A 21257-nucleotide genomic window follows, 5' to 3' on the forward strand; every position below is an offset into this window, starting at 1 on the left:
CTTATATGTATAGATATCCTGCTGATCCCTACAATGGGCTTAACCAGAATCCCTGATTCAAGCAACGCTTTAGAAGTCCAACTTCTGTAACTGTAGTCATCTCAGTTCACTTTGCTTCATATGTGCTTCCTGCAGCAGAGTCTCAGTGTGCTGCTCACTGTAAAACTAATTCAGGCAGAACAGCTGTAGTATGTTATTTAGAAAGCAAGACACTTGTGAGCTTGAACACCTTTATGAATGCAGCAGACCAGCAGAGTGGAAAGACTCCTGGTTGTGTCAAGATCAGCTCTTAAAAATTATTTGGCTCAGCTCATCTGCATTTGAGGAGCAAGCTCTAAAAAAAAAAGAAGTTGGTATTTTTGAATGTATCCTCATGAGATCCTAGAAAGCTTTATCAGCATTTTCTGGGTAGGGGACCAAAGACCTGAGAAATTCTGAGCCTCTCTCAAAAGCCTATGAGAGCCAATGAAAAGATCCCCAATGAGTAGCAGGGGAACTAAACCATGCCCTGTGTGAATTGCCCAAGGTCAGGAACTGCATCAGTACCTTAAATTGTATCCATGACTTGAGCTAGTCCAGTGTATCAAAGCTGCGGGTGGGGAGACAGGCACCCAGGCAAAGTGTGTGTGTGTGTGAGGGGGGAGGGGCGGTGTTCTCTCTGGAGGAAAAGACGGGGCTAACGCATTCAGCACTTGGGCCACCTGGATCATGGCGCTGGGGCCCATCCAGCCCTCAGATTTGCACTGAACCTGCAGAGCAGCACTGTGGCAGTGATTTAAAGGGTCCAGGGCTCTGGCTGCCACTGCAGTAGCAGCATCCAGGAGCCCCAGACCTCCCTGAATCACCTGGCCCCAGGGAAATTTCCCTTTTTACTCCCCCCCCCCCACCCCAGCAGGCCAGGTCAAAGCACTGTATTGAGCAATTTGGCTCTTGTCGCTTTCAGAAAGATCTGTCTAGCACTTTGTTTCTTAATTGTATTTTATTATATGAAACAAAAACAAACATGGAGGTGATTAGAGATTTTCATTTTGCTTTCACTTAAATCAGGGTAAAAGCTGACAAAACTGCAGATGATGTTCAACTGGAAGAACAACTGCACTGACAGCTTCAATGAACAGATTTGTTTTCTCTGACATTAGCATAGTCAGTAACTTTATCTGTGAATGCTGAGCTCTCAGGTGTTCTGGGCTAGAGGAACTAGGGGTACCGTGCCCTCTTCCTTCCCTAACCTACATCCCAGTGGTTATTAACCTTTACAGAAGGGTCTTCCCCTTTCAGGAGTCTGATTTGTCTTGCGTCCCCCCCCAAGTTACACTTCACTTCAACAAAAACTTGCTTATAAGGTCATGCATAAAAATGTGTCATAGCACACAGAAGGCATGTCTAAACTACTTCCCTCTTTTGAAAGAGGGATGTAAATTAGATCAAAATTGCAAATGAAGCTGGGATTTGAATTTCCTGCACTTCATTTGCATAATGGCGGTTGCGCGTTTTCAAAAACAGGCATTTCAAAAGTGAAACCACTGTCTACATGCGGTTCTTTTGAAAAAAAACCCTTTTTTGAAAGATCCTATAAACCTCATTTTTTGAGGAGTACAGGATCTTTTGAGAAAGTTTTTTTTCCCTGAAAGAACCGCGTCTAAATGGTGGTTTCACTTTCGAAATACCAGTTTTTGAAAGAACGCACAGCCACCATTATGCAAATGAGGCATGGGAAATTCAAATCCCAGCTTCATTTGCAATTTTGATCCGTCTAATTTATATCCCTCTTTTGAAAGAGGGATGTAGCCTAGACATAACCTAAGACTGAAAAATTGCTTACTTTCTCATTTTTACAATAGAACTAAAAATAAATCAATTGGAATATAAGTATTATACTTACGTGTCAGTGCATAGTATGTAACAAGTCGTATGAAATTTTAAGCTGTACTGACTTTGCTAGTGCTTGTTATATAGCCTGTTGTAAAACTAGGCAAGCATCCAGGTGAGCTGATGTACCTCCTGGAAAACCACTGCTATTCATGACAGATGCATGGACAAGACACAACAATAGCCTTTGGTCTTGGCAGACAGCCAAAACTGCTCCCCTCTTTACTCTCCCAAGCACACAATCCCTGTTAAAGGCAGAGAGCATAGGACTGGCATGCAGGGGCCAGTAATCTGCATTGTAAGGAGAGGTACATGCAGTGGAAGTGTTCCTTGCAGTGTAAACAATGAATCAGACTGAAAGTCAGGCTCCCCAAATCCCCCCTCCCTGTGTCCCCAATTTTAACACAAACTCATCTCCCCGTGCTCTGGCTTGAGAATCCAAGATCTAGTCTGTGTCAGCCCCACTAACACAAATCTGTGGATTTAGGTCATCCTGCAGCCCATTAGAGAAGCTCTTTGAGGGCTATGGAGGCATTTACGCTTAGAAAGGATTCTGAGCATCCTTTCCTTACATGCTGCTCAGAAGGGGGGACTGTGGAGTTTGGACTAGGAGTTTGTCCCTGGACCCCTCACTTTTGCAGTCCTTCTAGCACCCGTGAACATGAGGGGAGAGAAAAGGAAAGGTACTTACAGGCTGCTGATTAGCAGGCACTAGGCAGCTTCAGGGGAAGTATCTCCTTTTCTCTCCCCTCATGCTCAGAGGTGCTTGAAGGACTGCAAAAGTGAAAGGTCCAGGAGAAACTTCCAGTCCAACCATATGGAGCCCCTGTCCCCTGCTTCTCAACTTTGCCTCCCTCCTGTAGAGCCCTGTGGGTCCATCCTGTGGACCCAGTCCGAGACAGTTACCGGCATCCAGAGGAACCACCGCCAAGCAGCATCCAGAGGAGCCAGGTCCCAGCAAGCAGCGTGCCACACAGAGGGACCTGGCCAGCATGCTGCCTGTAGGGTTGCCAGATGGTTTCAACAAAAATACCGGACACACTTGACATTATATCACAATCTACATGACATCTTATCTAGAAAATACCAGACATTTAGATTTTCTCAATTTGTTTCCCCGAACAGAAAGCTCAAATACTGGACTATCCGGTTCAAAACCGGTCACCTGGCAACCCTAGCTGCCTGTGGCATGCAGCACAGTAGGGCCTACTTGATGGCTAGGCTACCTTACACTCTTTCCCTGCTACAAATGGGTTCAGGTAGTAAAAAGTGGGGATATCATACTGCTTCTCTTCCCAGTTACTTCTCCACACAGTGTAAGGCAGCAGAGAGCTGGGCACAAAAGGTAGCTCAAGCGAGGAGCAGCGGGGATCTGGAGAAGATTGACAGAAGAGGATCCACTGCCTAAAGGGAACTGTATAGGGCCTGGACGAAAGTAATGGTGGGATGAATGATATAACAGGAATGAAGCCAAAACACAAAAATTGGAGCTACTGAAGCAATGTGGACACACAAAACTAAGGTCAAGGCTGCCCCGGAGAGAACAGAGGAAACAGAACATGAGGGACCATGAGAGAAAAAGAAAGGAGAAGATCCAAGATGGCAGGAGGGCATAAAAAACATGGGAAAAAACTGCCATGATCTGAAAGGTGTCTTGTACAATTTTTCCCACTGAGTGATGCTAAATGCAACAATAGCTTTACTAGCTACAAGTTTAATTACTACCTGAGAGCCTTTTTGTACACAATCTTGGTATTGAAGTCTCTTCACCATAGTGGAATTTCCAACTGAGGATCAAAGGGGAATTAATCCAGCCTTAACTTTATAGGCCTGGCATATAGACTTAATTAAAAATCCAATCTGGAAAAATGTGTGTGACATGCTTCTGCACTTTGAAATACATCACAAAGTTAAGCCTCTAAATCTCTATAGAGCGAGAATCTATCCCTCCAGAAATACTTGATAAAACTAAAAACAAAAAAAGTACCAGCTAATAATTATGTGTGTACATAAGAAAATGTTTGTACAAAAAGAGAAGTGTATTATTTATGAGTATTCTTCTCCCTCACAGTATGTTTCATTCCTCTCCAATTATAAATCCCACAACTGATAATCCACAAAATATTCAATGGCCCACTTCTGGTGAAAAGACGTCTTTCAAATTCTCATGAACTCACAGTCACTGTTTTCCTTTAATGAACCATAAATGAAGGTGACCTAAACAAACAGGATTAAATATTGGCTTTTAAATACTAGAATTCTCTAAGATCATTTGATGATTTCATCTTGAAAGGTGCTGAGATCAATGCCAAAGAGATTGGGGAAACTATTTTACAGAAAGTGCTCAGCGCCTTGCACAATTAAGTCCTAAACTTCATAAACTCTATGGTACTGATTCAGGAAACACTTAAGCATTTACTTAAGTCCATCCCGATCCAAGACAGCACATAAGCGATTAATGCATAGCCCCTATTCATTTTATTGAAAGTGATACATTCCTGAACTGGGACCTATGTGATGATACTGTGTCCTTTGTGCTTTCACTGAAAGTGTGAAGTGTTGAGAAATTAAGTTGTTAATCTTGAAGTACTTCAGGAATCTTGTGGAAACAGACGTGAAATTTTTCTCTTATTCACATAGTTTGTCTCCAAAATCCTTGTCTAAAATTGTCTAATGATAAACAACAATTTTGGCATTCATCTGTAATCATTTGCTTAACTGCAACAGGCTAACCTGGAAGTTGAACAATTCTAAGTGGGGGAATGGTCCCACTAATGTGAGGACTTTGCCTTGCTTACACATTATCCTGGTGGATAACAAAAGGATCTGAATCGATGAGGATGGGCCCAGGATTCTGAAGGGCTCAATCCCAATCTTTATCATGGTCACTTAGGACATGGGCTAGGATGTCCCCTCTCCAGGGTAGTCTCTCTGCTCTGGATATTTCTCTGACCCTTCAAGCAAATACAATTTAAATAGCAATTTACAAAAGAAAGAAAAATAGTAAAGGTTAAAGGAAGTAATGTAACTGTATTCTGTGCCATGGGGACATCACAAACTGCAGTCTCTAGAATATAAGGGAAGTTCACGGTCTGTTCCAGGACTCCTGTGTGGGCAAGACACGCTCTCTGGCAGCGGCCACAGGTTCTAAGTGGTAGGACCCTTCGTCCCAGTGCCAGCCCCCAGTCAGGGTTATGATCCCCCCTTCCAAGTCTGGCCTGTAAGTCATCTTGACTGGGTACATTTCTACGCTCTCACTCCTCTGCCCGGGGTCCCTCTTGCTCTCCCCAGCTGCACACCACAGTTGGCTCAGGATTGCTCCAGCTCTACTTTGCTTCAGTGATGCCATTGCTCTGTCTTGAGCACAGCTCTATGGGCTGCTTCTCTGGCCCCTGTGGCTGGTGCTCCTTTGCTCCTCAGCTCAGCATGGGCTCCTGCCCTCTCCTTAGATGGGCCTCTATGGGCTCAGGCAAATCCAGCTCACATGGTGGAAGGACCACTGGCCTCCCGACTCTCTCACTGGTCTGCCTGCCGTGTCAATCAGGATGACCTGGAACAGTGACTTCTCCCACTGCCCTACTAAATTTTACTTACATACTTATATAATTACAGCATAGGTGTGTTTCAGTAGGTAAAATATGGTAGCTAAATGGCTATTATTTTCCACTGACACATGATCAAATTTGTTTTCTTTCGCTGACAGAAAATCACGTTCACAGGGTTCATATTTTGCTCTATCATGCTGACAATGAGACAAGGTTCACAAGTAACAACCATGATTTGGGCTTCTTTGAGAGTCAGGAGCTCAATGAAAATGACTTCCCAGAACATAACAGTATCTTTGTATGAGGTGGCACCAAAACAGTGGCACATGAGGCTGTAGAAATTGGCTTGCTTGAGTACCAAGAATAGGATTAAAATTAATTAATTTTTAATTTTCCTGCCATAGGCTTTTCTGGTCATTTTTAATCATATACTATTTGGCATATTTTTCATTCAGAAGACGGTTTGGAATTAGTAGCAGGCTGGCTGGCTATCCCCCATTATGACAAAGTTGTAAATGTAGTGCAGGTTTAGTTTCTGTTTCCTTCATATCTTTCTTGTAGGCATCAAAGATACTCAGACTTGTCTGCTTTTATTTCATTCCCCTTTCGAAGCATGGCTGGGCAATTTTCCTTAACTTTCATAGGATGACTACCTTTAAGTCTCTTACTAACTTGGTTGGCCAGTATCACAGACTTAACGATATATGGTGCTGACAACACCGGAGACAGTTATTCTGGGATGGTGAGGTCAGACATATCTTTTTTTAACATTAAATGCAAATTAATACCATTCAAAATCTTTCCCTATTGAAGGAAAAATGAGTGTGTTCTAGGCAATAGTGGATAAAAATCATGATGTAGCATCAGAGGCAAAGACAAACTGAAATGCTTTAATGCTTAATACTGTTGAATATTCAAAACATTTAATGGAGTGTAAAAAAATGTTAAATGATAAAAATTCATTAAAACAAATCAGTTTTTTTCCCCCCTCTGCCTCATTCATAATTCCGTGCTTTTTCTTACAGGTTTAGGAACATCAGTAACACTGGGAGCCCTGGAAATAATTCAGCTTCCCGCAGTGTATGAAGTTCTAGCAATATAACTGCAAAAGTTGAAGGAAAACATCTTAAAACATCAAAAGGCTGAACTCAAGTCAAGCAAAAACTAGGATCCCTCTGGGTTCATTACATTTGGGCACAGTTTTGCACCCCAACTCTTGTAAACACTTGAGTGAACTCAATTAGATCCTTGAATGGATCAGGTGCTTTTTTGTGGTAGACATTCATCTACAAAAGAACTGGAATCTCAAGCAGTTTTTTATTTGTTTTTTAATTTACTTTTAACACATTATCAGTTCACTTTTACCAAGCTATTAGTTCATCTTTAAATATAGGGGTGGGTTTTTTTTGCATGTCTGTATGGAACTAACACTCATTCACAAATTTGGATTCTTTATAAACTATGTTGCAGCTAGACAATTGTCAGTGGCTATACATATAAACATGCCAAGCACAAGATATTCTTCCTTCTTAATGTCAACTCTCATTTATTAGACACATGGAAGATCTGCCGTTTCACTGATATTGGCTAATCTCTCACAATGGGTCATATAATACCTCGAGGGTGGACAATAATTTTTGACTGGGAGTTACTTCCAAAATTTCTGGAAAAAAGTCTCTCTCTCCCCTGATTGGCCTGAGGACAGGGGACCAGGAGGGCCTCTGCAGGCCATATCTATCCACTTGCAATACCTCCCATTTGAGGTTGCCATAAGAAAAATTGCTGGAAGGGGCAGGGTCTCATGAGGAAGGCAAGAACACTTCCATGCTTCCCCACCCACAGACCCTGACTGGTCTGGGGGTAGGTAAAGTGCACAAAGTCTTTGCCCCTGCCTCCTCAGAGAGAACTGCCAGCTGTTCTGAACAGCTGTCAGTTCCCTTTAGGTGCTCAGGACCCTGGCAGTTGGAGGAGACTTTGTGCGGTCCCCCTGACCCCAAACCCTGATTGACCTTGGGGGTAAGGAGGAAACACACAGTCTCCTCCTGCCCTGCTCCCACCCTACAAGGAGCGTGCAGCGCTTAAAAATGTCACGCACCTTTCAGGGCCGGAGGAGATTTCACGTGCTCCTCTCCAACCCCAGGCCAATCAGGGTTTGTGGGAGAGCATGCGAAGTCTTCTCCCGCCCTGCTAGAAGTATGCAGTGCTTCTAAGTACTGTGCACTCCTTGCAGAGTGGGGGCAGAGCGAGAGGAGACTTCTTGCATGAAGTCCCCCCTTAGGGGACCAGGAGGGCCTCTGCAGGCCATATCTACCTGCTTGCAATACCTCCCATTTGAGGTTGCCATAAGAAACCAACCAAACCAAACCATGCAATTCTCTCTTTCAAATGCAGCACAGGACAGGGTAAAGATGGATGGTGGACATGGAGATAGTAAACAAACTGTGTTTTGCTATTACTGAAGACTAATTTGGAGTCTCAGCCTTTGTCAGGCCCAAATAAATAAAATAGCCATAATTTTTGGGATTCCAAGAGGGGATCTGATGGTGTCACATGGCCTTGAATGTGCATAATGCTGCCTATCCTTTAATTATTAAAATTGCAAGTCCACAGTTTTATCACCACCTTGGGACATATAAGGTAAACAATGACTACATTTGACAGAAGTGCTGATCTGGAAATCCTGCACTCAGCCAAGTCAGCAACACCCACCCCCACACCGAGGACAAGTCTGGTATAAGATCTGCTACCACTGTAGAGGTACAGAAATCTAATGAAATCTTCAAGTTAAGCAAAGTACCGCCAAAGAGGAAGGATTTGGCCAGGACATCACTAACATGGACCCCTGGAGGTGTACAGAACAACAGTGAACACAAAAGGTCTATTGATAATTAAAAGCCCAGTGATAATAATCTTCATGTGAACTACTCCAACCGAAATCACTTGTTATGCACGGGTTCAAGATGCTGGCGATTGCTTCAACAGCAGTTCTGCAATCAGAGAAAGTAACTGAAAGAGCAACTATTTGTAGTCCCCTTACTAAAGGTACCTCTATTTTCTGGGAAGACCCTGTGTGCTGCAATCCAGCCTTGCAGACTACAATTCCCATGAGCTCTTGGGAAAAACAGGAAGGAAGTGACTCTTGTGTGGGAGATCGGAGTCTCTCCACATGCATGAGAAGAGAGGCCTAGCAGTCTGGGACTCTGCCCTTGGATTTTGGAACAGAAGGGGAGCCAGGCCGCTGTGGAGGAATTTGATCCAGTCCAGGGGCTGTTAGAGTGCAGCTACAGACTGGGAACGGAGGCCTTTGGAGCTGGGATCTAGCAGGCTGCTTCTGATAGGCACAGCATGAGACTAAGTAATTGGGCCTTTTTGGGAAAGTGCTGCATGGGACAGAGCTGCTGCCTGGCTTGGACCCTCATACACACTGTCTGCAGATAATCTCCACTACAGTTGCAGTTCTTCAAGCGCGCCCACGCAAGCAAGAGTCTGGGACTGAGTCCAGGGGTGCGCACACTCTGGGGTGGGATCAGTATTGGCAGTGCAAATGCTAGATACATAAGTTCCAATTATTGTTGTGCACTTTGTTAATTGAGGTTATTCACTGTTAATTTGTTAAATCTTGTTTCTTTAAGTTAAGTAAAGATTGTTCATTCTAATGCAATTTATTAGATGTATATTATTTATGATTGTAATTGTTGTTCTGGAATTAGATCCAGTTTATTGTTGGAATAAATTTATCCCTGGAGGTTCTCAAGGCACACCAGTAAGTGTGTTACAGGGCCAGCCAGGTGGAGGCATCGCCATTGTATGTTCATTACGAGCAAGGGACTGCAGCAAAGGGGAGGATAGGGCTTTCCCCAACTAAACACCATCACCACTGGGGTGCTCAGAATCTCCTTTTGGGTTAAAACCATCAGAGGCCCAGGTATATCTGTGAGTGTGACCTGCTCCCAAGTAACCCGGTGAGGAAAAAGGGGGTTACAGATATATTTTATGCATGCTCTATAGCTGAATGGATCCTATAGATAAATTGGCAGGAGACAATATGCGTTCTACTTATGTACTATAGAGAGGAGAGCTCAATTTTCTGGTTGGCGAAGTGAAGAAGAAAGAACATGGCCCTTCAGAGAAGGGGGGGGGGCGGTGTGTGTGCGCGTGTGCGCGCACGCGCGCTTCTCCTAAATAGTCAATAGTTTAAAGAGAAAGAGGTACAAAAAGCAAAATTATCAAATGCATCTTATAGGAGCTGAAACATATTCAAGGGACAAGAAACTAATACCACCGGTGTCTACTTTTTCAGTTCCTGAAATTTTTACTATTTAGATCTAAGAAAGAAGGAGAAGACTTTCAGAAGACACATACAGAAGACAACTGCCCATATTATCACTTTCAAACTGCATCTTTTTACCCTCTTAAAAAAAACTATGCTATAATTACATACATTAGAAAAAGAATGTTCTTTTAGATTATCTAGTCCATGTCCTTGCCACTACATAGTAGTTTCTCTAACACATTCTGTACTATTTATTTTTTGATATATTTGTAGCTAAAAGAATAAGTGTCTAATGATTTTACAAGGAACTGTATTCTCAAGAAGTAGAAGGGCGAAGAGGAGAAAAACTCTCTCCCCCGTGTCCCACATAGGAACACAAGGGTAAATCCTAAATCCAATCCCTGCCTCACAGATAAATATGTTCCATCTCATCCGAACAGGCTGAATTTGGGAGCCAATATGTTTAGGACTAGTAGAAAAGAATTAAAAAGTAGTGAGTGCCAAGTTCATCTGGCAGCAACCCTCCAGCTTAGTTGATCTGGCAGCTACTAGAGCCAGGTTCAATATATAGAGGGTTCATTTTCAACAACAGAACCAGCTCAAGTTCCCACCCAGCAAACTGTGAAAATTACAGACCACTCCTGGGTGCTTCTAAGAAACAATACTTCCTCATTCACAAGCACAGAAAGTCTGTGTGTGGAAAAGAAAGTTTTATTAAAAGGAGGGAAGTCACCCAATATTAATCAGGGAAAATGCCACAAGCAGGATAAAACAGAACAGGATATTTTCCCCCTTCCTCCAGAGTGTGTGGGGGCAGGGTTTTCTGCATCATGTTAAGTTCTACAACCAAAAGTTCTCTTACTGAGCTCAATCACTACACCCTACTCACAGTGGTTTTCTTTGGTTACTGAGGACCCAGGGTTCAGAACTGCATCTGTGTGATTTCGCCTCCCACTTGAGGAAGAAAGCACCTTGCTTGCTCCATCATCTGAGCACTTCCTCTGGCTGGCTGCCTCATCAGCTGCCTTTTCTCTCTGCTAGCTGCCTCACTAGCCCCTGTTCTGCCGACTGCCTGCCCACTTGCTGCCCTCACCAGTCATTCATCTGGTACTTTCTGATGCCACCTGCCTCTCTGCTGTAACTTCTGCTGCCACCTGCCTCTCTGCTGTAACTTCTGTGGTTCAGTCTCTTGAGGTTCTACCCAACTCTTAGTGATTTTCAGCTGTTAGTGAGGAACCTGAAACAGGCTTGGCAGAAATGTTGTCCCCCCACAAGTGATTTCAGCTCTTGTAAGCACTTAACAGACTCCTAATGAAGTCTACTTAGTTTTGTTCCTTGAACAATAGGGAGATGAACCCAGACCGGGAACCCTTAGGCAGAGTTCGCACTTCCTGGCAGGAATATCTGTCCCCATCCCCCTTATTTTCCAGAGGGGTCTGGCATTCAAGCCCCAGCTTAGCAAGTTCCTTTCAGATGAGAATGACCCCCTCAATCAAGACAAGCTAAGCACAGTTCATTCCTCTTTACTCATACAGTAAAGTCAACAACACTGATAACAGCATTGCACTATCCCTGCATTCAGTACTAAAGGGATTTGTGACCCATCATCAGCCAAATTTGATCACTTTAGGCAACACAGTTCTATCGGATGATATATAGGCAGAATAGGGGAGTTTACTCCTAAAGTCTTTTCCTCCCTCCAGCTAGATGTCAGGAGAGAGCTCATTCAGACAGACCCCGCTAACATGATGAAAGAGGAAACTTTGATGAAGCTGGGCCAACAGTATTCATTTTATAGGTAAACTTCAAACAAATAATACATAAAACAATCACTCTTTGGATTCAGTAATATTGTTCCCAGAGAGGTGTTCTTAATGTGCTATGATGACAGATATTTCTGGCTCCACATTTGATTGAATGAATGCCAAATCTGCTGAAAAAAGTTATTCCAGATGGTGTAACTGACATTAAGCAGCCTCTTTAAATGTGGAACTATAGAGAAAGAGCTCAATGCCTTGAAAAATGCTAACATTTCAGTGCAAATGCTAGTATGCAACATTACACTCCTCACAATTAGTTGCATAAAGAATCAATCTTACCCACTTCTAACCAAACACACATGCTCAGACTCCCCCATGTCCCCAAACTTCATGCTATTTTAAAGGATAACACTATTTTTCATGTACAACACTCTGAAATTTCAAGCACAGAACAAGTGTTGCATTACAAATACATACAGAAATGGATTATTTTTGGCACCATCTTTTGGATTCTTATGCCTCTTACGAGCTGGAGAAGTGCTCTGTGGGTGGGGCACTCCAGCCCAGCCAGACTAGTCCCCACCTAGGGATGTTAAATATCAGTTAATTGAATAGACAAGTAACCTCATGACATTTTATCGGTTAGTCGACTATTCTCTACTCCCTGGGGGCAGGGCCAGCAGCCACTGTATCAAAGGCAGCAGTGTGGGGTGCCAGGTGGGAGCTGGTTTGTGAGGGGAGCCAGTTTCAAAACCGGCTTCCATCACGGACCGGCTGCCTGTCACTCTGTGCTGCTGCTTCTGAGAAATAGGCAGCAGTGCAGGGTGGCAGCAGTCCCTGTCTAGGAGGGGTCTGAGCTCCTGGACCTGGTGCAAGCCAGAATACTTGAAATGCAGAGCTGAAATGGGGGTAGGTCCCAGATCCAGCATGAGCCAGGACTGAGCTGGGTTGTCTGCTCGCCCAGCTCCCAATACACTTTAAATGCAGAGCTGCTGCAGGCATAGGTCCCAGACCCGTCGCAAGCCAGGACTGAGCCAGGCTACTGGCCAGCCTGCTAAAAAAAATTACTGGCAGGGAGAGGAGGGAAATGAGTGTAGTCTATAGATTAACCTATACACTTTTGCTTACCGGTTAATCGACTACACTATTACATCCCCAGCCCTGCCTGGTCGAAGCAGTGCGCCCACCGCAAGCTGGAGCGCTCCTCCCCTTCTCTCCACCTACTCCCATATAAGCAGTTACCAGTTACTTGATTAAAACTGATTTTAACATCCCTAATGGGAGTCTAACAGAGGAGATCAGATGGACATGGAGACAGAGCTTGAACTATGCTTGGCTGGGTTCTGGTTACCCAGAATGGACTATGCTTTAACCTTCATTTCTCTATGCTAATCACAGACTTCCTATGCTATATTCCAGCTGACTAAACATTAGCTATGGATGCTTTCGGAGATGCATTGTTCCCCAAGAATGTATGAGTTTCTCTCAGGGGTTTGTCTCAATGAGACTTGTTGAACAGAGCTCACTGTGTGAAGGAGTGCAGAGGGCCCCCACGTTCAGTCTGAGGTAGTGAAGCTGCATGGGGAAGAGGGAGATACGTAGGAGGGTCTGGCACAAGAAGGGGTCTTTTCTGAGACTTCCTTAGCTGGGGACAGCTCTGAACTTCTGGCTCCATGACAAGTATTCCTCCATTTTACTTTACAAGCATGTAGTTCTTTAAGGAAGATTCCCCATACGGTCTAGTGTCTGGATGAGAAAAACAAATCTACCCATAAACTGATAACCTAGGAACAAATCATGAATTCTTTAAAACAGTAATTTGCAACTAACTGGTCACAGAATTGACTATTACATAAGAATGGCCATGCTGGGTCAGACCATAGGTCCATCTAGCCCAGTATCCTGTCTGCCAACAGTGGCCAATGCCAGATGACCAGAGGGAGTGAACAGAACAGGCCTCAATTCTGAAATTAAATTCAGGTTATGCATCCCTGCCATAGCGCTCAGTCCTGCTAATGTATTTCTCTTAACTTTGGTTCCTGGAGCAGTTTAACATAAGCATAATATGTAAGAAAAGTCCAAATGAAGTGTTCTTGTTAAAAAACAACCAAGAGGAAAATCAGTGAGCAGAATGATGCATGAAGTAGAATAGAAAGATCAATCTTTTTTCTTAGTGCATTAAATACAGCAATTTAATTAAACCCCTGACAAATGTAAACAACTAATACATAAGCATAAGTCAACAGAAATACAGGTTTTGGAGTATACTATTCTCCTGATAAGAGGGAGAAATGCAAGAGCTCTTAGAGAATATGCTCTTTAATGTGTACTTGATTTGTGGGAAAATCATGCACCACATATTTTAACTGCACTTACAAAATAATGGATGATAGATTTAGACAACTATTTGAGAAGTATACAGAATGAAATGGTATCTTTAGCGTATGAAAAAGAGGCAGGAGAACTGTGCTTTGAATGCACTAATTGAATGGGACACCCTAAAATGATCCTCACTTGCTGAGCAGGGGATAGAAGATGTCAACTGCCAGTGGAGAGAAGAACTGGTGCGGACAGATGTTTCTACTTAGTGGTTAGGACTTTGCCTAAATATTCCTAGATGCCATTTGACGTATTACTCTCCAGGGTTTAATAGCAGAGCTGACTGGATTCAATTGAGTCTTCCTTGTTTTCTGGTTGGTGATTCCGAGAGCTGACATCATTGCAGAACAGATTTAGGGGCTGAGCCTTAGACTTTGAGAGAGGACAGTAAAAGATAGCACAGAGATTGCACTGTGAGACTCCCTGCTGAAATCACTAAGAGCTGGGTAGAAGTAGGGATGTTAAGTAGTGGAAATTTCCATCGACTACTCAATTAGTAGATAAGGGGGTTCGCTCCAGGGTGGTGCAAGACAGGACTGAGTAGTTCCAGTTTGCATGGACTCCAGGAGCTCTGCTTTTTAAATGTAGTAAGAGTCAGTAGACTCTTGCTACATTTAAAATGCAGAGGTATAGCAAGGGACCTGGCGTGAGCCTGGACTGAGTGGTCCTGACTTGCACTGGGTCCCAGACTGCTGCACTTCTGCTTTTTAAAACTCTTACTACATTTAAAAAGCAGGGGTGCAGTGGTCTGGGGCCCAGCATGAGCCAGAACTGCTAATCCCTGGCTTGCGCCAGGTCCCCTGCTGTGCCTATGTCTTCCCTGCTCTCCTCCCCCAGCAGAGGTGGTGCTAGGGAGAACCAGCTTTTAAGGCGGCTTCCCCCAGCACCGGCTCCCCCCCTTGCTGCCTCTGTATCAGAGGCAGCAAGGGGGGGGAGCAAGTAGTCAAGTAGTGATTTGACAGCCCCATAAGCCCCCTAGGCTTATCAGGTAGTCGACTAATCGCTTACATCCCTAGGTGGAAATGGAGGAACCTTAGAATGTGTCATTGCAAGAGCAGCAGCAGAGAGAGGCAGCAGGGCCATTGCTCAAACCCATCCCTTCTTCCTCCCCACTGTTGAAGGTGAAATCCACATGAATGAGACTCTGAACTCTGGGTATACACTAACTGAGTGGGGAGCAGTGAACAGAGAGGACAGCGAAGTATTAAAGGGATCCAGAGTACTGGATGGGGGCTCAAACTGGTCCTGTTTTATATTGTTAGGAGGAACTTCTAAATATTGAGCCTGGCCTCTGCTGCTGCTGTCCCCACATGGCAGAGGGGTTACATAATTATAACATATTGTCAACCAACTTGTAATTAAAATATTGATATGTATTGGGTAATTTTAAAAGCTCTGCTTTATTCAATTTGTGCACTACTCATTATAAAGTGTGGAATGTAATTCCATATCCTTTTTTTCTCACCTCTCCCTTTTTTTTTCTTTTTTTTTTTAAACAAACAGAGAGGACTTTTAAAAGATCATGTTAAACACACTCTCAGATATTTTTGAAAGTATTATTGACATTGGACAAGAAACTATTTTGTTGAAATTTAAAAAGTCTTAAAAACAAATTATTGCTACATTTGACAGTTGTTTAGACAAGCATGTATATATCTGAAGAATTTTTGAAACATTTTGGTCACTCTCAAGCTGGGCTTTTTGTTTGATAAAATACCAAAATATACCAACTCATTATATAAATGAAGGACCTTCCAAATTTTAATTTAGAAGAAAGTTTTAAAACTGTAGCTGTAAATAACAAGCTCAGGCTTTCAAATAGCCAGGAATACATTTTTTACTTAATCTCTTTAGGTCAGAATGACCTTGTACAAACATTAAAAGAAGAAAAAAGAAGCTTTTAGATTGAAACTTTTATGACGTGTTTAACCACAGTTAATTCTTAAATCCTAATTAAAATCCCCTTAAAATAGGGAGTTGTAATAGAACCTTCTAGCCATCCTTAACTAAAGTGCCTCTCTAATATACCATTTTCATAATTAAGAATTTAAGAAGTTATCTACTTAAAAGTTATAAAACAAGGGATTATTCTTGTTCCCTTTGTTTCTGAATAGGATTAAATTCATTCATTCTCTGGTGAATTGTGTACACTAAGGTGGTTAATAACTTTGAAGTGCAAAATTAATCAGGTTGCTATTTAAGATAACTAATACAATTAACTCCCACATACTGAGTCCTTATAACAGCTATGAAATACAGATCAGCCAGCCAAAGTCATCTTTTCCTCCGAGACAAGATGGTGAGGTAGTATCTTTTACTTAATAAATGTCTGTTGGTAAGACATTTTTTTAGTTCACATTTTTTTAAGACTTCATGCAATATTGTAGTGTTCTGAAAGCAGATATATAGTACAACCTGCCTTTTCCATTGATCCTTTAGTTCTGCAGTATTCTGTGGTCATGTATTTTAAAACATACCTCTTGAAATATATAAAGAAAATCCATTAGTAAGATTTATTAATCTATGCCAGGTTTTGAAATATGATTGAATTTCCTTCTCTCACAAACTCTTGTATTTTGGAAGGAAATGCACTGATTAAAATTTAGGAATAACATTTAGGATAACTAAATGACATGTAATGTGAACAGAGAGAGTCTGTAAACAGAAATTATTCTTCACTCAAATAAAAAAATGATCATTTTGGCAAAGCAGTTCCATCTACTACTCACCTAGGCAATCTAGTCTCTTCCTGAAGTCTTTTCTCCTAGCTTATCACTAGATGTCAGAGGAGAGGTCATTCATACCCTGCTTTCATTCACCACTGAACCAGTTTAGTCCTTTACTGTACATCCACACTGTGGGCTAAAGTCGAGTTAAGATACGCAACTCCAGCTACATCAATTGTATAGCTGAAGTTGAAATAGCTTAATTTGGCTTTTGGCGCTGTATACACAGCAGGTAGTCAAAGGAGGAACATTCTTCCTTCGACTTCTCTTACTCCTCTGTTACAGGAGACAGAGTAAGAAGACTGTAATTTCGAAATAACAGGCTTGCTATGTAGACATGCACTATAACTTATTTCAAAATAAGTGTGCAGTGGAGACATAGCCATACATTATAGCGGGTCTAGCTCAGTGGTGGGCAACCCCTGCAGGCTGCATGCAACCGAGTGGGGTCCACCTGTGGCCCACAAACCCTTGTCTGCCTCCCTTGCACACTGGAGCCCCACATTTCCTCCTCCTCTCTCTCAGCAATTTCCGAGCACCACAGATCTCCTGATTTGTGCTCTGTCCCTGTTCCTTTCCCTCCCCGAGCTGGAAGGCCATGAACAGCTGATTCACAGCTGTTCAAGCTCTGGGAGGGAGGGGTAGTAGTGGGGATGGAGCAAAAACCAGGTGATTCGGGGCACTTTGAAAGTGCTGGGAGGGAAAGAGAGGAGTAGGAACTGCAGGACTCCAGTGTGCGAGAGGCACACCAGGGAAGATGGCAGAGAGGATGTGCGGTGGGCTGCTTGCTGCAGGTTGCCCACCACTGGTCATGTGGTCCACTCATGCAGCCCACCCACTATTTTTGGTTGCCCACTCATGCAGCCCACCCACTATTTTTGGTTGCCCATCACTGATCTAGCTGCACAGCTGTTTTGACAAAAGGCAGAAAGAACATAATGTGACTTTCACATCCTATGCTGAGTTTGCAGAACTGACATTTACAAAAAACATGTTTTGCTCAAAGACTGAAACACTGTGATGTAGAAATCACTGAGGGGCAAACAAGGAGTTCTACAATGACAATCATAGAGCCGTTTTTCATAGCTGAAGTGTATCTCAACAGCAGGGATCAAATATTAATTGCCCAGGCATCACAATGAATAGCACACCACAGAGATTTCATTACAAAAGAAGGTCACAACTTTTAATAGCTATGTTGTAACAGAACGAGGAAAAGAACTGCCAGCCTGCTCATTTCCACACAAATTAACCTGGAAGGATAAATCTAGTGCAGCTCACAGACAATGGCTGTGAAGCCAGAGCACTTTCAGAGAAAGCTACCACTAAACCTGTCCTGCTAAATCCACCCAAGGATTGGGACTAAGCAAGCTCCAGATTCCCCGTTTTTTGTACCAGGGCTCAGGTGAGTGCTTCTTTCTGAAGCCTTCCCTGTTTGCCACACAATAAACAGGAATAGTCCAATCAGAAGCCAGCCAGACCAGCATTTTGGAGGAAATTGGCTACCTCAATAATCTGCATTGGCCACCTGCTAACCAGTTGCAAAGCTCCTCAGGGCTCTGAAGAGGAAGAAATAGCTCATGTAGCTCACCACTGGTTTATAAAATGAAGGCATACTTCCTAGCCTCTTAAAAAAGTACACTGGCCAAAACCCAGAGCAAAATGGGAAATCTAGCTTTAGAAACAGGAAAATAACAAATCAACACAAGAGTGAGGACTGATGGGGAAAGAAAACAGGCACAAATGGCAACAGATCCAGAAGACCACTACGAACTGGACTTCCCAACTGTTGCGGTGCCATTAGATCAATGAGCTGTCAGTGCAGCCCATGAATGGGCCAATCAAACTGCAGTACTGGGAGTTAAGTAAGGATATTAAACTGCAAATAACTGACTAATCAAAGAGTTGGTGCATTTTGCATTGACTATTCCATTAGCCGATAGCAACAGCCAAGGAGGCGCCCTAACTTCAAAGGCCAAAGCACTCCGTGGAGCCCAGGGTCAACTGGGGACTCCCGCTGACCCCATGCTCCATGCGGTGCTGCCGCTTTGAAACGCCATGGGGAGCTCAGCATCAGGCTCCATGCAGTGTTTCAAAGTGGCAGCACTGCATCAAGCCCTTGATCAGCTGGGGACTCCCCCGCGGACCTCTTTGAAACACTGCCACTTTGAAACACTGCGGGGAGCCCCGAGTCAGGCTCCATGCAGCATTTCGAAGCAACAGCGCTGCGTGGAGTCCAGGGTAAGTGGGAGAGTCCCCAGCTCATCCAGGGCTCCACGTGACACTGCTGCTTTGAAATGTTGCGTGCAGCCTGGGTACACCCCAGCTGGCCCTGGGCTGCACACGCTATTTCAAAGCAGCAGCTCCACGTAGAGCCCAAGGTCTGGCCCCAGGCTCCACGTGGCACTGCCACTTTGAAGTACTCCCTCCTCTTTCTCCCCTCACCCATGCCTCTTTTTGATACAGGCAGCAAGGTGGGGGGAAGTGACTAGTCAACTATCCAATAGGCATTTGATTATCAGCTAGTCGACTAGTCCTTCACCTCCCTAGAATTAAGTACCGCAGTTCTCTCTGCTGTCAGTTATTTGTTAAGTACTTTTGCCAAATAAAGTATAGAAATGCGAGTGTGGGGTGGAGTGCAGGGGGCTCAGGAAGAAGGTGGTGATGTGTGGGAGTGCAGGAGTCAGGGAAGGGGATTTGGAAGTGTTGGGGGGGCTCAGAGCAGGGGTATAGGAGTCAGGGCAGGGGGTTAGATGGGATGGGGGGAGCTTCAGGCTAGGAGTGTGGCCACTGCACTGCCCATCCTCCAGATCCCCAGGGCTGATGGGGATCCGTAGCCACAGCCGCACAGGAGCCATAGCTGGAATAGTGGCATCCTGTGGCCGGGAGTGGATGGTATGGATTCCTATGTAGAAGGGCAGCAGAAGGGGAGGGACAGATTGCCCACACTCAGAACAGGCATGTAAACTTTACCCATGTACGGTGGCTAGCAGCATCCAGAGCTGCACCCCTAGCCAGCCATTCTCTTACCAGTACACCAGCCCGGGCGCACTGGCTTATGTTCACCATTGCCCACACCATGACCTATTTTATCAGATAAAATAATCATCAATAAAAGAGCTAATGTTAACATTAAAATAGCTCAAGAACATTCTTGGGGGCAGCTCTGAGTTGTCATTTTAGACTGTTTGCAAAATCAGCATAGCAACTTAGCATTTCTGTTCACTGGGCTCACATTTGGAAGCCTTCTGTAGAGCCATGACTACTCAAAACATCCTTTTTTTTTTTTTTTAAATGAAGACCTGGATTCTGCAAGATTTGAATAAGCCATGCTAGCCTAAAAAATGTAACAGGACAGGCTAGATCTGGCTTGAGGCTGGGTGTTTGACACCTGTGCGCCAAACGAGAAAAGTAAACACTACAATAACTCCTTGGGGCTTTTTAAAGCTACATGTTATTACACACATTTGGAAGGTAGCATATTATGTATATACATATTCATCTAGAAATAAAGAACTCACCAGAAATATCCTTTCAAGTTGGTCTTGAATATCTTTCATTCCAGGAAAAGCAGCAACTCCTTGAATCATTTCTACAAAGATACAGCCCACTCCCCTATTTAAAAAAGGATACATCATTAGATTTGCTTGAGATTAAATAATTAATACATTAAATACTTGTCATTATCAGCAGCATTACAATACCATATTCTACTGTGTACAAGGGTGCCAGGGTGACAACTAGAAAGGATGAATGTGTTGAAAACCAATCTTTAAATATGTCTTTTCAATCATATTTTCAAGGAACAGTTTTCTGCTTAGGTGTCACACGGATAATGTATAAAAAAGATCTATTCCTCTAGAGTCAAAACCTTGGGCAGCATCTCAAATAAGGCCTCACAGCACCTTTGAGAAAGATGTGGATTGGCTGCTAGAATAAGAAGGGCAGCAGCAGGGGAAATCTCTCTGAAAGACTCAAGACAAGCTTCTGTAGTTCCCCAGGGCTGTGGCTATGTCAGTTGGTTCAGACACGTGTGCATCCCCAGGGAAAGCTACAGACCCTTAACTGCTTCTTCAAATGGGATTTGCATCTTCTCCAAGATTTGCCATTCAAGAGCTAATAACTCATTTAAACATTAGTGGGATGCATGATTTGATAAAACATTTTAATTGTGTTTGTTTCAATTACATTTTTTCTAAATATCCATATTCTTGTCCATGCTCACTCAGTACAAATACACACTATAACCGGACATACTCATTTGTACTCATTTGTGCACATGTACTCCCAAGAGATAGTTTTAACAACACAAAAATACATCAACCCAACAGCTTTATGCTGTTATACATTTTTTACAATATAGGTTAAGCTTTCACAAAAGCAACAAAAGGGTTTAGCCTTTAATTACTACAATTCCTTACAAATCCAAGTTGTAGCCTATAGTCATCTTTGAAATTCCCAACCTTAACCTTTAATTGAACTTTGTTTGCAGAAGCTGACTGTTTGGAATATATAATTAAACATTTCCCCTTCACCCCATGCATGATGATGTTTGTTTATTTACAGAGCAGCATTTAATTTTAGGTGACTGTGTGTATAGTGAGAAGTATGTCTAGAAGAAAGTCTCCTAATGGAAACAGATTGCATGTTTTCATGAGGGACTGTCTAACTGAATATTTGCAGAGACTAGTCGGCAAAGATCACC

The 21257-nt window shown here is 43.2% G+C and overlaps 1 protein-coding gene across 3 annotated transcripts in view; it reads right to left on the reverse strand.

Moving 5' to 3' along the window:
* Positions 1 to 21257, reverse strand: part of CDK14 (cyclin dependent kinase 14) — a 527195-nt gene that overhangs the window by 176610 nt on the left and 329328 nt on the right. For all 3 annotated transcript variants that reach the window (XM_075922396.1, XM_014569231.2, XM_075922397.1), the window contains one exon: positions 20074 to 20167. In XM_075922396.1, the coding sequence (XP_075778511.1) occupies positions 20074 to 20167 (94 nt within the window). The remainder of the gene's footprint in view (positions 1 to 20073; positions 20168 to 21257) is intronic.

The sequence above is a fragment of the Pelodiscus sinensis genome, chromosome 2 (assembly GCF_049634645.1).
Source record: "Pelodiscus sinensis isolate JC-2024 chromosome 2, ASM4963464v1, whole genome shotgun sequence".
NCBI classification, from domain to species: domain Eukaryota; kingdom Metazoa; phylum Chordata; order Testudines; family Trionychidae; genus Pelodiscus; species Pelodiscus sinensis.